Raw genomic sequence first — 16,555 nt, forward strand, 5'->3', positions numbered from 1 at the left:
CATCAAAGAGGCTTTCAGCTAATGAAACATTAGCATATTATTAACATTATCTGTGGCGCTAATCTAAGGCTGATTGCAGCCACTCAGACTAAATGAGCAGGAGGTTTATTTAACGGGGGAAGGGTGGAGGAAGAAATGATCTCTTCTCAATCAGATTAAATTAACTCCAAGTCACTTCACAGGCCTCATCATTCCCAGCCAGTATTCCCGGCTACCTGTGGCTGGCTGGAGCTTAGCATCAGAGACATTAGAGATGCAAAAGACCTGTTTCAGGCCATCTTCCCCAGCTCCTCCTCCTCCTGCCTGTTGCTATTGCAGGTGCTAGCACAGGCCCCTACTCTCCCAGCGCTTCCTCAGTTCGAGTTTCAAATATCTCCAGCAACTGGGCTTTGGGCGCTTCCCTTGGGGAGACTGTCTCCCTGTAGCCTAATGTGATTGTCCATTGGGATGCTTTTTTCTGACGTTCCGCCCACAAGTTTCTTTGCTCCAGAGGAGTCCGTGGGGAAGATCAGGTGGTGATGTAGCCAAGAAGGACGTATTAACACTACCTGCTGGTATCTGGAGGGTGCAGATGCCAGTGGTAGAGGTGAATTGTTTAGGATGGTATTATGGAAACAGGACACCTATAAGCAATGGGATGAAATTAAGGAAAGGAAAATGTTAGGAAAGTGGCTGTTAGGAAAAACCCACTGTTGTGAAGATCGGTTAGTGTGGAATAATCTCCCTCCATGAAGTGATAGAAGCCCCTGCCCTGGAGACATTTGAAATTGGACTTGCTAAAACCCTGGAGATGGAGATCCAGTGGGTGGGCTCTGATAGCAAGGATTCATCTCCTAGTTATAAACATAGAGCTGTGCAATGCCCAGCCTGCTGGAACCAGGGGCTGGCCGAGGGTCCAGCTCTGCAGGATGGCACAGGGTGGTTACATGCCATTACGGTATCAACTGGTGCACAGAGTTATAGTTGTGAAGCTAAATCCCAACTCCCCAGTATTATATGTCCATGTCCACCCCAGGTATTGCTGAGACCGAAAAGCCAGACTCTGCTCCCCACTTACAAGCATTAATAATACTAAGGCTTTGCATGTATATGACCTCTTCTGGCCACATAGGGTGGAGTGATTAGCAGTCAGGTCTCATCCCAACACCCTTGCGAGGTCGGTAAGTATTATCCCCATTTTACAGACATTAATAGGAACCACAGAGAGGGTAAGGGGCCAATTCTGCCAGCCCAACTAGTTCCATTGATTTCAATGGGGCACCTTACAGAGTAAGATGCTACTCAAGGGGAATAAAGTTGTCCGAATCTGACCTTCTGTGAATGATCTAAGGATGCCCTGGACCAAAGCCAACTCTGGAGTCAACTCCCTTGACTTGAGTAGAGTCCCATCAGGGATGAATTTGAGCCATTGTGTACCAGTTGCAGAGCCCGAAATCCTGACTCCCAGTCACATGCTCCAATCCTGTTGTGATTGTAGTGTAGTGAGATCGCCTGTGAAACAACACCCTGACTGAACCATCTTCTTCCTCCCTGCAGTTTGCCACTACGGTTCTGGGTCAACATGATCAAAAACCCCCAGTTCGTATTCGACATCCACAAGAACAGCATCACAGATGCCTGCCTCTCGGTGGTGGCTCAGACCTTCATGGACTCCTGTTCAACCTCGGAGCACCGTCTGGGCAAAGACTCCCCTTCCAACAAGCTTCTGTATGCCAAGGACATCCCCAGCTACAAGAATTGGGTGGAAAGGTGAGTCCTACACTGAGGAGACGGGTTGGCATGAGCCAGAGCTGTACAATGTGGGCCTGCTCTGTCGGCAGAGGCTGCAGGCTGGCGTCCCGTGTGCTGCCGCCGGTAACGGAGCTGCACTAGAAGGCTGCAGCGCTTGGCTATTTAATTTGGTTTAAGACCCGATGGAAAGAACCATCTGGGCCATTTAGCTTGATATGCCTCACGCCAAAGATGGACACGTCAGTGAGAGGAATACGCTGAGGTTGTTTTCAGATGTAATTTCTCTGGTGGAGAGACTGAGGGAGACGGATAGTGTGACTGATTGGGGTTGAGTCCAGCCACCCAGTCCTGGAAGGATGGCTGCATGTTCTACGCATTGGGTTTGGACTCTCTACACACTGTAAAGCCAACAGTGCAAATCCTGGCTAAGCTGCCTTGTTTACCTTCTGAGGCTAATAGATTTCCATGCAGGTGACCATGTGTTGGGTCCTTTGGATGAAACCCTGAAGAACAAAGGGACTGGCTACTTTGGAATTAAAGCTCTCTAGGCATTATCTGACAGAGCAGGGGTTTGCCCAAACACCCTAACCATAAACTCCCCCACCTGCATATTCACTGCTGTGCAGTGGACTAGGCACTCTCCCAGTTCCTATCTGCATGGTTCAGTCAGTGCTTTGTGCCGTTAATGTAAGATCTTTCTTTTCACCTTAATAATAGAGAGCTAGATCTTGTGGGACTAGCTCTGGCAAAGCTCCTATGGACTTCAGTAGGAGTTTGCTTGAGGACGCTTTGTAGAATTTAATACATAGTTTCTTTTCCAATATCCCCATGTTTGCTAGGCATTACTGACAGTTTTTGGAAATACACAGCTGGAACATGCTTGCTGTACACTAAACATGGAGCCAAGGTTAACATCAGAGAGTTCATATAAAACTGTGCACAGTTTTAAACAATTATTCAGCTGGCTGGATAGATAGATATTGTCTACAGTTGATCACACACCACACTGGTTTCTATGAATTCGTTGCTATTGTAACTATACCTGTGTATATCATAGTATATTTCTTTTAATGGCGGGGTTAGTCGTTCTGATATGTCAGCGAAAGGAGACCATAGCTGGTTAAAGGTTTCTATGCTGTAGTCAGAGTTAAATGAAATCCTTTCTAATGCAGCTACTGTCGGTTACTGATTTGTCCAGACAATTATTTTTAGCAGCGGTTTAGACACTTCCATTTTTAACGAATGTAGTTTCTTAGCAACCAGTCGGGCACTTAGGAGCTACCTTGCTTAATTATGACCTATTTCTTATACTGTGCCCAAGTTTTCTCATATGTAAAGAGCTTGGGACCGAGCTGTATTTGGACACTGGGAATGAGATATGGAGATATTTATTTGTGGATTGTGCATTCAGGTCACGCGACCTAAAGATGTTATGATCTGGTAGCTCTTCGGTGGTCTGTGTGAAATGGGACGTTGGTTTCAATGGACAGATACCTAGCTCACACCCTCCACTGCAACTTGTACGGTCGTTCTCATTAGCAGTCAGCCGAGAGGTCCAAGGAATGAAAGGGTCATGGTGACCAAAGTCCCTTTCCATCCGTAGAGGTGTCTCTGTCCTTCGAGTTGTGGGGTGAGGGCACTTTGGTGGGAAAGGGGGGTTATGGAGAGCTTGTCCCAGTGCTGTCCCTCTTCTCTGGGTAAATAGGTAGCTTCAGTTTCCAGGGCTTATACCAGCACTGTATTCATTAAAACTGGATTGTGTGGAAGGCTGATCCCCAGCAGTAGGTGTTACTCTTTCCTGGAAGCTTTCCCAGAACAACTGGATGAGTTTGCATTCATAAATCAGGTGCATCAGAGCTCCCGCTGCTAGTTAATATTGCCAGCTTTTATCTGAGACAGACCCAGGAGCTGCTGGGGTGATTTTTAATGGTGTACAAAAACTTTGCAAGGTTCCTTGCTGCTGTATTAGCTGAAGCCCAAAGCAGGTTGTGAGTCTGTGAATATCAACGTCGATTTTGCCCCTCTTGTCTTTTCTGAAATGCAAGTGCCTGGCTCTGAGATGCACAACGCACCTGGAATGAGGATGGTTGTTGCTTCCATCTCAGAGAAACCAGCAAGCGGTGTCTAGATGCTAGGGTGATGGGTGTGTTAAGGATGGAAGATAGGACTGATTTGCACCCAACTCCTAATGAATTCCTTGCTACTTTTTTACAGCCAGGTAGGGTGTGAGTTATTCCAGTTAATGCAGTAGTCATCGTCAACTGACAGGATCGTCACTGAAGACAGTTGGGTTTTAAAGACAGGGTAGGAGTCAATGCCAAGATAACTGGAGTCACAGCCAGAGAGTTTCTGAGTTGCTAAGGAGTTTGCCAGAAGGAACCTGAAATCAGATGAATTGTCCTTTGTAGGAACATTAGAGCTAAAAGTGATTGTGCATGGGTGTTTGGTGACAATATCTATCTGGAGGAACTCTGGAGCAAAAGCAAGGTATCTGTCCTAGCATGCATCTCTCTAAAATTAAGCTAATTTAGCTAGCCCATCCCAGATACTCCCGTGCTCCAAGCCATCTACTTGTAGCTGCTGGATTTTCTGCTTGGAGTATGTACAGGTGCTCAAAAGACATCAAAGCAGGGTCAGCTGCCATGGTTACTCCTGGGGCAATTCTGCGTCAAATGTCCCCATGTGTCCTTTCACTTCCTGTCCCCATGTGTCCCTCCACCCCATTCAGATACCCCCTCCCCTGTCCTCAGGTGTCCCAGCATCCCCTCAGCCAGTCCCCTCCCCTCATCGCCAGGTGTCCATGCACCCCCTAGCCCCATGTATCTCTGTTCCCCCACTCAGGCACCCACCTTCCCCCATGTGGCCCTACACCCCCTCCTCCATCCCCATGTGGTCCCGCACCCTGTCCCCCTGTGACCCTGTGCCTCTACTCCCATTCAGCTCCAGCCCAGTCTATCTATTCGCACTAGCTAGTATGAATCCATCTGTGACACACACCCCCAGCAGCCCCATGTGCCCCTCACTGTCTGTCTCCTGACCAGGCCCGACAGGTGTTGTGAAGAAGGCACTGCAGGTTCTTTCTCTTCCCTATGGTAGCTGGGGCTGGCCGGGAGCGGCTGCTCTCTTCTAACGCCACAGTGCCTTCTGGTGGGCAAAAGGCGGGACTGCAGTAACTTCCCAGCAAAAGCTATTTTCTGCGGAAACAATTAAAATTATCCACAGCACATGAATTATGCGCATGCGCAGTGGCACAGAATTCCCCCAGGAATACATGGTACATGTTTCAAGCAGAACATCCTGCAGCACCTGGTGAAAGTAAGTGCTGGGCATGGATGAGCACCCAGGCAAAATACTACCCATGCAGAGCTTGGGCTGTGGGTACAGAATGGAAGGGAACAAAAGCAGGTTCAGACCCTGACCTATTCCCAGCTTGCTCTTCTGGGCCCATGGGGAGCTTGGTTTAAATGGACTTCTACATTTCAGTGCTGCTGGGCATGGAGCTGAGCTCCAACCAGAACCCCGATCTGAACAGCCCCGAGATTTGGAAGAGCTGAGTTCTGGATTCAGTCTCTGTAGCTGAGACCGCCTATGGGTGAAAACATGCAGCAAAAACTAGCTAGAGCCAGCCAGAGCTTGGGCCTCTCTGGCACAAAAGGTGAAGGTAGGATGGGGCAGGAGAAAGAGACAGAGAACACAGGAAAAGACAACCAGGTCCATTTTTGTGTGTTTGTGTGTGTGTGAACCAGCAATACTCAACCTGTGGTTCTAGAGTGACAGGTGGCTTTTCAAGACCCAAGATGTGCTGCTGTCATCTGATTGGAACTCTTCCTTTCTCTGCAGCTGGACAGAGGGGGAAGGACAGAGGAGAGAGTGGGCCTGTTGCCGATCTCAGCTACACTGGTGTAACGTCGTAGGCTTCACTGGAGTCACCCTGGATTTACATCAGCGGAGCTGAGATCAGAACCTTTCCAAGTTTGCGTCAGTGCCGATATTGCCCCTTTGAGCCTAGAAATCCTGGGGATTTGGGAGCACTTATCGTAATCCCAGAGCACTGAGAAGGGGAATGTGTTCTGACTGGGACCGGCTCATTAGCATTCAGTAGCGCTGGAAATATGACAAAGGGCTGCGGCTGACCTTTCGTTTCTCTCCACGCTGCCAAATTTATGATAACACTTGTTTGAACTTCATTAACACGGCTTAATTGCATTCGTCACAATCAATAAATCGTTGCCGTACAGACGCCTGTGGCATGAAGGCAGGAACGCAGGGACCCAAAAGGGGGCAGTGGGACAAAAGACCAAAAGCCACTGTACGTTTGCCCAGGCATCGCATTAAGCGTTTAAGATACACGCAGTGGCACAAAGAAAAGATCAAGTGCTTCCCTCTCACCCCTGATGCTCCTCTGCGGTCTCTTACTCTGCAGTAGCAGGAACTACTCTGAGTAAATGGTGACGTGAAATTCGTGAGCTTTATTTTAGACACACTCTTACCCCTTCCAGATTCTGCCATCAAAGAAATTGAAGTCTCAACCTTGGTGGATTGAGTCTGGGGCCAGGAGACAATTTTTCTGCTATGTTTGAAGTGAACTGGACAAGGGGTTCCTGAATTATGATACCCTAAAATCCAGGTGTTCAACAGAGTTTGAAAAGCTGGCTCACCTCTTCGGGCCATTTGACAGCCAGAAAAGAGAGCTAGTTATGAAATGGACTGATCTAGTGCAACAACAACTTCTTCGCGGAGTAAACTCTAATTCTAAAAAATTATTGAGACTTTAAAGAGTAACATCAGGGTGGTTCACCAGCTCCAAGGAGTTCAGAAGAGAGCTCAAAGGACTGCTAGAAATTTCAGCTTCCACTTTAAACAACAGTGAGTTTCTAGCCCTTGCCCTGGCACCGAGGGGGCTCAACATGTAACTGATCACTAGGGAGGGGGCTTGTCAATAGAAATAATAATAATAACCAGCTCTTGTCACCTGTAGAGCTCAAAGGAGGTCAGTATCATTAGTCCCATTGTTACAGATGGGAAGACTGAGGCATGAAGTGGGGAAGTGACTTGCCAGAGATCAACAAGCAGGCCCATGGCAGAACAGGGACTAGAACTTATTTCTCCTAAGTTCCAGTTCAGTGCTATACCCACTAGGCCATGCTGCCTCCAGCAGAAGGCTGGCGTTATTCAGATGAGCTGAGATCCACTTTAAGGAAGCAATGCTCACCAATTAGAAACTTCTAATCTTTTCATCACAGATCCCAACATGAGACCAGAGAGTGGGAGCCACCTCAGATTGAATCACTTGGTTCATCTATTCAACGGCAGGCTGGAAGGGGGTGCATCCCTGTGCTGCCTGTCCTGTCCTTCCTAGCCCCACTTCTTCCCTTTTGCAGAACTCCTCAAATGCTCATTGGCTCTGGACTGTAGGATGCCTGCAGGAAGCGTGTGGGGGCTGGGCTGGGCAGGGAGCTTACAGAGGTGCTGGGGGACCAGTGGAGATGGGAGCATGGGCAGGCAGCAGAAATGGGACAGTGGAAAGGGGAGGCAGACTGTATTTGCAAGTGTACAATATATGGCCCTCCAAGGGTCTTTAATGAGCAGGTGTTCGTTCCTTTCTCCTGCCTTGAGGCGGTTGGGGCATTCACTCTAGGATTAGCTGTCTTTACAGCAAGGCTGGCTGAAGACTTACTAGCCTTTGGCACAGTAGCCCCAGAGTAAGGAGCAGAAAAAGCCATAAAATCAAGGCACAAGAGACTGCCTGCAAAGGTAGAACACTAGTTACAAGCCATTAATAGCAGATCTCTTGATCTGAAGAATGGGTGAGTTGAGCTTCATTTGGAGTCAGGGCCATCTGTTCAACTATAAGACTAAATATTTCATATCCCAATTAGATGCTGAGATTCCTGCCTTGAACCTAGGCTCTCTCTGCAATCAGACCAATTTGGTATAACAGAGGCTTGTGGGGGTACCCAGCTGAGAGAGCTAATACATAAACGTAAGCAGCTGTGATGCCTACCAGCCGACCAAAACAACCCCTTAGTCCATCTGCATACGATTCAACTGATGAAACAACTTCATGGGCTTGAATTGCTCCAACTTGCTGCTAGTTCATTACCAAGCTTTTCTCCAGACCTTCTCTGATCTACCGGTGCCAGGTCTGTCAGATACCGAACTCCTATTTGCACGCTTCTTCCTTCTCAGCGTGCAGGATTCGGAATGCTATTGCATAACCCTAATTATGTTATTTCTGTAATTGCGTTTGCTGTCTGCAGCACATGGATTCGTTACAGGCTGTTCAGATGCTAAACCGCTTATTAATGAGCACGATCCCGAACCAGCAATGGCGACGACAACAAAATCCCGAGCGAGGCGATTAGCTTCATGGCCTAGCCAAGCCCAGGGCTCCCTGGAAGAGATCAGCGCTAAGGGTTGCACCAGAGTTGATCTCTTCTCCCTCGAGGAGTTAACGAGCGACCGGGTGCAGACAGTGACAGCATGGCATGGCGCTGCTGTAACTCTGCAGCCTCGTGAAACAGGTCCCATAAAACAGGGTTTATGATGCCCAGTGCACGGCGCATTGCCCTCTGCCACAGGCATAAGCAAAGGGGCCAGGTTTATTCCCCTGACTGATTTGTCTCGTTTTCTTTCAAGAAATAATTAATTGTAAAGCTCTTTCTCCTAAGAGGACAGGGAGCCTGCAGAAGGGAGGAGAGTAATTTCTTTCCCTTTGCTAAGAATGCGTGAGATGCACACCCGCAGGACTGATACGCTCCACCCAGCACAGATCTGAAGTGCACAGTCCTACGAGCCAGTCCTGCTTTTGTTCAAGCCGTACTGGGGCTAGCTGCAACGGTGGGAAATTTCTGAGCTGTACCACAAGGTCAGCTTTTCCTCCAGTTTTACCTGGCCCTTGCTTGAGGTCAGAGGTAAGTGGCTGGCTGCGTAAGGGCCAAGTGAAAACTGAGTAAAGACTCAGTGAGGACTTGGCCATTTTGCCTACCAGGATTCTCTACTACATGTATTTCTGATGGGCTTGGATACTACATTGATGGATTCCTAAGGGTATGTCTTCACTACCGGCTGGATCGGCGGCCAGCGATCGATCCAGCAGGGATTGATTTATTGCGTCTAGTCTAGACACAATAAATCAACCCCTGAGCGCTCTCCCGTCGACTCCTGTACTACAGCTCGGCGAGAGGCGCAGGCGGAGTCGACAGGGGAGTGGCAGCAGTTGACTCAGCGCGGTGAAGACACCGCGGTAAATTGATCTAAGTACGTCAACTTCAGCGATGTTATTCACGTAGCTGAAGTTGCGTAACTTAGATCGATTCTCCGCCCCCTAATGTAGACCAGGGCTAAGAAACATATATGTGCTAAGAACTCAGCTAGCTATGGTCGGACTGCAATGGGAGAAAGTGAAACTGGTCAATTCTGTAACGGCCAGCCTAGTTTGGTTGTAGGGTACATGGTTTGAAAGCAGGGCCGGCTCCAGGCACCAGCTTCTCAAGCAGGTGCCTGGGGCGGCCGCTCCAGAGAGGGGCAGCATGTCCAGGTATTCGGCGGCAATTCAGCAGACGGTCCCTAACTCCGCCTGGGAGTGAAGGACCTCCCGCCGAATTGCCGCTGCAGATCGCGATCGCGGCTTTTTTTTTTGGTTTTGTTTTTGTTTTTTTGTTTTTTTTTTTTGTTTTGGCTGCTTGGGGCAGCCAAAACCCTGGAGCCGGCCCTGTTTAAAAGCCTCTCCAATAACTGATTTCTCAGTTGAGAAAACCATTAGGGTCCAGCTGCTGCACTACCATGGTGATGAGCATGGGTAGATAAGCCAAAGTGTATGCAGAGGTGGATAGAGGAGGATCCAAGCCATAAGCTGGGAGAGGGTCCATGGACCCCCCAAGGTTGGACCCATGAGGGTGGAAGGCACGGCTGGAGAGTGCTTGAGGTAGCTATGGGGGATGGGGAGCAGCAGGTGGAGTTGGCAGGGCAGGCGGCCAGGAGCACTTGGATTGGTCCACTAGCGATGCTTCGTTCAATTGGATTCACACCCCCCATGTCTAGTTTAATCCACCAAGGACTGTGTCTCCGAGTGCCTAAAGCAGGGAAGGGTTCTGCATCCTCTCCCCTCCAACCTGTCACCCCTTCCTGTGGAAGCTACTTGTTCTGCACGGCATGTGGGGGGTGGACGGGCAGTGTTAACTGAGACGCATCGGCCAAGGAATGACCCAGTGGCTCATACAGGTTGGAGGCAGTAAAGTAAACGCATTACTAGTAAATGTCAATTTCACCTGACACGTTGAAAAAGAATATCCACTGAGAACAATTGGCACGTGCAGCCTCCCCCACACCACCAGCACCGTGGCCCCGCAGGGCGCCCTCTGCAGCCCCACTGTCATGGCCCCACTCATTCACTGGCCGAGCACGCGTGGGCCATCCCTAGGCAGGAGCTGTTTAGTGGTGGGATAGCCTCCCCCTCAGCTGGCGGGGTATTTGCTCTGCCACTCCCCACACCTCATAGAATATCAGGGTTGGAAGGGACCTTAGGAGGTCATCTAGTCCAACCCCCTGCTCAAAGGAGGACCAATCCCCAGACAGATTTTTACCCCGGTTCCCTAAATGGCCCCTCAAGGATTGAACTGATAACCCTGGGTTTAGCAAGCGAATGCTCAAACCACTGAGCTATCCCTCCCTCCCAGGATTCACTGTCACCAGCCCGCAGCAGCAGCCCTGCTCTCCTGGCTCGCTCACTGCTTGCTCACTCACTAGCCGGAGCACAGAGGTCATCACCAGGCAGAAGCCAGTCAGCAGTGGGGTGGCCTCCCTCTCGGCTGGGAGCTCATCCCCCTACTCACAGCCCTGGCCAGGGGTCTCAGCTTTGCTGTGCCAGGCCCACAGCCCTCCTTCCCCCACCTCCTGGCGTGTGGGTGTCTTGGGCCCCGCTGTCAGCATTGCCCTAACTCCAACCTGAATTTCCTACAACTGTGAAAATTAAAATAGAATAATAGAATATTAGGGTTGGAAGAGACCTCAGGAGGTCATCTAGTCCAATCCCCTGCTCAAAGCAGGACCAACCCCAACTAAATCATCCCAGCCAGGGCTTTGTCAAGCTAGGCTTTAAAAACCTCTAAGGAAGGAGAGTCCACCACCTCCCTAGGTAACCCATTCCAGTGCTTCACCACCCTCCTAGTGAAATAGTTTTTCCTAATAAAAACTAGGTTGGATAAACCTAGACCTCCCCCACTGCAACTTGAGACCATTGCTCCTTGTTCTGTCATCTGCCACCACTGAGAACAGCCGAGGTCCATCCTCTTTGGAACCCCCTTCAGGTAGTTGAAGGCTGCTATCAAATCTCCCCTCATTCGTCTCTTTTGCAGACTGAATAAGCCAAATTTCCTCAGCCTCTCCTAGTAAGGCATATGCCTCAACCCCCTAATCATTTTCATTACCCTCCAATTTGTCCACATCCCTTCTGTAGTGGTGGGACCCAAACTGGACGCAATACTCCAAGTGTGACCTCACCAATGCCGAATAGAGGGGAATAATCACTTCCCTCGATCTGCTGGCAATGCTCCTACTAATGCAGCCGAATACCTCATTAGCCTTCTTGGCAACGAGGGCACACTGCTGACTCATATCCAGCTTCTCGTCCACTGTAATCCCCAGGTCCTTTTCTGCAGAACTGCCGCTCAGCCAGTCCGGCCCCAGCCTGTAGCAGTGCATGGGATTCTTCCGTCCTTGTGCAGGACTCTGCACTTGTCCTTGTTGAACCTCATCAGATTTCTTTTGGTCCAATCCTCCAATTTGTCTAGGTCACTCTGGAGCCTATCCCTACCCTCCAGCATATCTACCTTTCCCCCCAGCTCAGTGTCATCCACGAACTTGCTGAGGGTGCAGTCCATCCCATCATCCAGATCATTAATAAAGATGTTGAACAAAACCAGCCCCGGGACTGACCCCTGGGGCACTCTGCTTGCTACCGGCTGCCAACTAGACATCGAGCCGTTGATCACTACTCGTTGAGCCCGACGATCTAGCCAGCTTCCTATCCACCTTATAGTCCATTCATGCAATCCACACTTCTTTAACTTGTTGGCAAGAATACTGTGGGAGACTGTATCAAAAGCTTTGCCTACGTCAAGGTATATCACGTCCTCCACTTTCCCCATATCCACAGAGCCAGTTATCTCATCATAGAAGGCAATCAGGTTGGTCAGGCATGACTTGCCCTTGGTGAATCCATGTTGACTGTTCCTGATCACTTTCCTCTCCTCCAAGTGCTTCAAAATGGGTTCCTTGAGGACCTGCTCCATGATTTTTCCGGGGACTGAGGTGAGGCTGACCAGTCTGTAGTTCCCCGGATTCTTCTTCTTCCTTTTTTTAAAGATGGGCACTATATTTGCCTTTTTCCAATCGTCCGGGACCTCCCCCGATTGCCATGAGTTTTCAAAGATAGTGGCCAATGGGTCTGCAATCATATCAGCCAACACCCTCAGTACCCTCGGATGCACTGCATCCGGCCCCGTGGACTTGTGCATGTCCAGCTTTTCTAAATAGTCCTTAACCCATTCTTTCACCGCTGGGGGCTGCTCACCTCCTCCCCATACTGTGCTGCCCAGTGCAGCAGTCTGGGAGCTGACCTTGTCTGTGAAGACTGAGGCAAAAAAAGCATTGAGTACTTCAGCTTTTTCCACATAAACTGTCACTAGGTTGCCTCCCCCATTCAGTAAAGGGCCCACACTTTCCCTGACCTTCTTCTTGATGCTAACATACTTGTAGAAACCCTTCTTGTTACCCTTCACATCCCTTGCTAGCTGCAACTCCAATTGTGCTTTGGCCTTCCTGCATGCTCGAGCAATATTATTATACTCCTCCCTAGTCATCTATCCAAGTTTCCACTTCTTGTAAGCTTCCTTTTTGTGTTTAAGCTCACCGAAGATTTCTCTGTTAAGCCAAGCTGGTTGCCTGTCATATTTACTATTCTTTCTGCACATCGGGATGGTTTGTTCCTGCGCCCTCAATAAGGACTCTTTAAAATACACCAGCTCACCTGGACTCCTTTCCCCCTCATTTTAGCTTCCCAGGGGATCCTGCCCATCAGTTCCCTGAGGGAGTCAAAGTCTGCTTTTCTGAAGTCCAGGGTCCGTATTCTGCTGCTCTCCTTTCTTCCTTTTGTCAGGATCCTGAACTCGACCATAGTTACAAATAGAAAAAAAAAACGCACAGAAATAAAAATCAATATTAATCGTCCCAATTACAAACAAACAGACCATCCAATTCTGCCAAGCCGAGTCCTGTCTGAGCTTCGGAGGCGGACAGCTCCCTCCCCAGGGCAGTAGCACTGAGCTGAGAACTCTGCACAGCAGTTTTGCTGGATGCAGGATAAGTGGGCAAGGTGATTTATCTCTGATTAATCCCAGAGAATGACTGGTGCTAAAGGAGGGTTGGGAAGTGCCCAGACAACCCCCCATGAGCTGAACTCGTTCCGTTGTGCAGCACAGTCGCCCCCACCTACATGGGTCGCTAACCACCAGAGGGAAGAAGGAAAGACACATAAAATGGGCAGCACTGGAGCTGTAGGAGATGCCATCTTCCCCCTCCCAATCTCCCCTCTCTGCTGTCCCCGCCTTTCTGCAAGGATGACTGATCTGGAATAACAGAGGAGACTCGAGCGGCAGAGCTCCCAATCCTAGCAGGCTGCTGGAGCTGGCTCGCTGTAAACTGAACTGTCATGCCATCGCAGGCACTAGAGCTTGGTATCTGGAGTGCCACTCAAGTGCCACCTCGGTTGGGCTGTCACCCAGCTATACAGAGCACCTGGATTATGATGTGGAAGAGAGACAGAAGTGAAGGGGAAGGCAGCAGCACAGGAAGGGGTGTGACACAATTACTGGAGAAGGTACACGTCCTTGTAACACTAAACAGTTGTTGGCTTCCAAGCACTTCACGAGCACTGCAGAGAGGCCACTCTGTATACAGTGCAGGAGGACGAAGTCTGGCTGAGGGGGATTCACATGGTGAGACAGGCAGCCTGCAAGAAGCTCCTCTCCATTAGCTCCCTACTGAAAATCTAGGACATCACTACAAGCCCCAGGCAGGGAAGCAGGGGCTGAAAATTGGGGATGGTCTACACTGAGGGGATGGGGGGATCGATCTAAAATACGCAACTTCAGCTACAAGAATAGCGTAGCTGAAGTCAACGTATCTTAGATCGATTTACCTCGGGTACTCACGGCACGAGCTCGATGGCCGCGGCTCCCCTGTCGACTCCGCTTCTGCCTCTCGCTCTGGTGGAGTTCCGGAGTCAATGGGGAGAGCGTTCGGGGATCGATTTATCGCGTCTAGACGAGACGCGATAAATTGATCCCGGATAGATTGATTACTACCCGCCTATCTGGCGGGTAGTGAAGACGTACACTTGGTGTGATTAGAGCTGGCCAGGAAACTGTTTTCTTGTCCCTCAAATATTCTTGAGAGTTTAACATTTTTTCCCTGTCTTGAATCAGGACCAAACTTCAAAGTCTTGAAAATGTTCACACTCTGAAACACCAGAAAAAAGATTTGTTTGGGTCAATCGAAACGTCTCATTTTGAGAATTTCAAACCGTTTGTTTTGATTTCAATCTTTTCTAACCCTTTTTTAGTCTAATTAACTGACGTTTCTAAACAAAAAGTTTTGAATCCGAAAACTGGAATTTTTCATTTAGAAAGTGTCAACATGGCACATTTTGACAATTTTGAAAAAAAAAAATTTTCAACATTTTTTCAAGTTGGGCGATTCATTGAAACCCAGGATTCAAAGCTTTTCAGTTTTGACAAATCAACATTTTTTCACCAAAAGCACTAGGCTCCTCAGCGATGTATTTCTTCTCAACAATATATTTCTCCTCTTCACGGGTATTTCTCCTTTCACCTTACTTAAAGCATGGCCCGACAAGTGCTTCGTCAACAAATTCCCGACCAGCTCCAGTTGCGTTGGGCTGGGTGCACAGTGGCCTGTTGCTGGTTCTCGGTCCAGTTTGTAGTTGGTTCAGTGTCCACTTCTCAAAATGCACCATCACCAATTTAAACAACAGGCCCCCTTCTTGGCAGTCTCAGCGGGGAAGTCAAGGAATGGACCTTAGAGCCTGAACTGCAGCTCCCTCCAGGTTAGGTTTGAGGCACATTGACAGGGAGCAGGGTGGGGTTAGCTTGCACCTGGGCCGCCTCAGCAGAGCCCATTCTGCGCACACCGAGGGCATCAGTCTCTAGAGCTCTCAAGCCGGCACCTGGGAGAGGGTTACAATTCACTGGAAAAATGGTAGGGGGACAAAGTGCAGGGCTGTGTGAGGTCCTGCGGAGGCTGCTCGTGGCCAGCTGCCATCTTGGATCCACTCAATGTGAGGGGCCAACGGTGAGCAGCTTTGTGTGGACGGACTCTTCTAAGATTGCCTGGTGGTGAGGAGAGACATTGTTTGTGGAGGGGTAGCCCCTCTGGAGCAGAGACTGCCTGTGGGAGACACCGCCTCCACCTGGGGAGCCTCACCTGTGGGCAGCATTGTTACTGCCCCGTGCCTGGGAGGAGAGAGGGGCCCATCTATGCCAACAGCCTTTTAGTGGCATGTGCTGAGGGGTCGCTGCCTACAGGAGGAGCAGTTGACACTCGTGGCCTACTGGGGACATTGCCTAGGGCCATGTTAAAATACCATGAGGCCCGGCTGGGAGGTGCTGAGGGCCAGGGGAGTACTGGGTTCTCAATCTGTGACCACGGATGCAATCCCTGCACTGAGGGGGCGTGCAGGAAGTGCCCCATCAGTGCATCCCAGTCATGCCACGACCCAGTTCTCCTGCCACACCGGCCTGCAGAGCAGCGCAGCCTGTTCAGTACGCCTGTCCCTTGGCCTGCACCTCGCTGAGGCAACCCTCCCCAGTGGATGCTATGGCTCCACACTGGCTCCTATTGAGGCAAATGGCGAAATACCACAGTCTGACCATCAGCATTTGTATAGCACTTTCCATCTTCAAGGCCCTGCTGAACATTAGCCGGCGAATTCTCACAACTCCCCAGTGGGTTGGATACAGCATTGTTGTCCCCATTTTACTGAAGGGCCAACTGAGGCCAGGTGATTTGCCTGAAGTTAGATAGCATGAGAGCTGGGATCAGAACCCAGGAATCCCTGCCTCAAAGCCCTGCCCCTCAGAAACGAAGCTTCACACTCAAAGGCTGGGACTTGTTCCACTCTGGAATAGCTGCCGCTAGCCAGTGTGGGGTGTTTCCCAGCTCCCACAAGTAAGGGAGCCACGCTTGTGGGGGAGAGCTTGGGCTGAGTGTGCAGTTTGGGCTTGCCAGGCGACATTTCTCCTCCCAGCCGACCGTTCTGATGACACTATTAACTGGAGGGCAAGGGAAGGTTCAGATTGGTTCTCAAGCCGGACCTCTTTACATAGCGTGCTGCGGCTTCTCACCAAAGGCCTTATTGATGTTGAATGGGACGTAATCCCAGTGCTCTCTCATTTTGCCCAGTGGGAGGGCGCCCATGGAATATTTATAAAGAACAGGGCTTCTCTCCACGGGCAACTCTTCGGTTCCATAAATCAATGCACTCACATTGCACTGTGTCAAGTATCAGGGGGTAGCCATGTTAGTCTGTATCTCCAAAAACAACAAGGAGTCTGGTGGCACCTTAAAGACTAACAGATTTATTTGGGCATAAGCTTTCGTGGGTGAAAACCTCACTTCTTCAGATGCATCTGAAGAAGTGAGGTTTTCACCCACGAAAGCTTATGCCCAAATAAATCTGTTAGTCTTTAAGGTGCCACCAGACTCCTTGTTGTTTTTGGAGATACAGACTAACATGGCTACCCCC

The 16,555-nt window shown here is 49.7% G+C and overlaps 1 protein-coding gene across 1 annotated transcript in view; it reads left to right on the forward strand.

Annotated features, from left to right (window-relative positions):
* Positions 1 to 16,555, forward strand: part of PLXNA4 (plexin A4) — a gene marked incomplete in the record, with an annotated part of 626,278 nt that overhangs the window by 603,169 nt on the left and 6,554 nt on the right. The window contains 1 exon segment of the mRNA XM_034764290.1: positions 1,537 to 1,749. Coding sequence (XP_034620181.1) covers positions 1,537 to 1,749 — 213 coding nt within the window.

Source organism: Trachemys scripta, chromosome 1 (assembly GCF_013100865.1).
Source record: "Trachemys scripta elegans isolate TJP31775 chromosome 1, CAS_Tse_1.0, whole genome shotgun sequence".
Taxonomy (NCBI): domain Eukaryota; kingdom Metazoa; phylum Chordata; order Testudines; family Emydidae; genus Trachemys; species Trachemys scripta.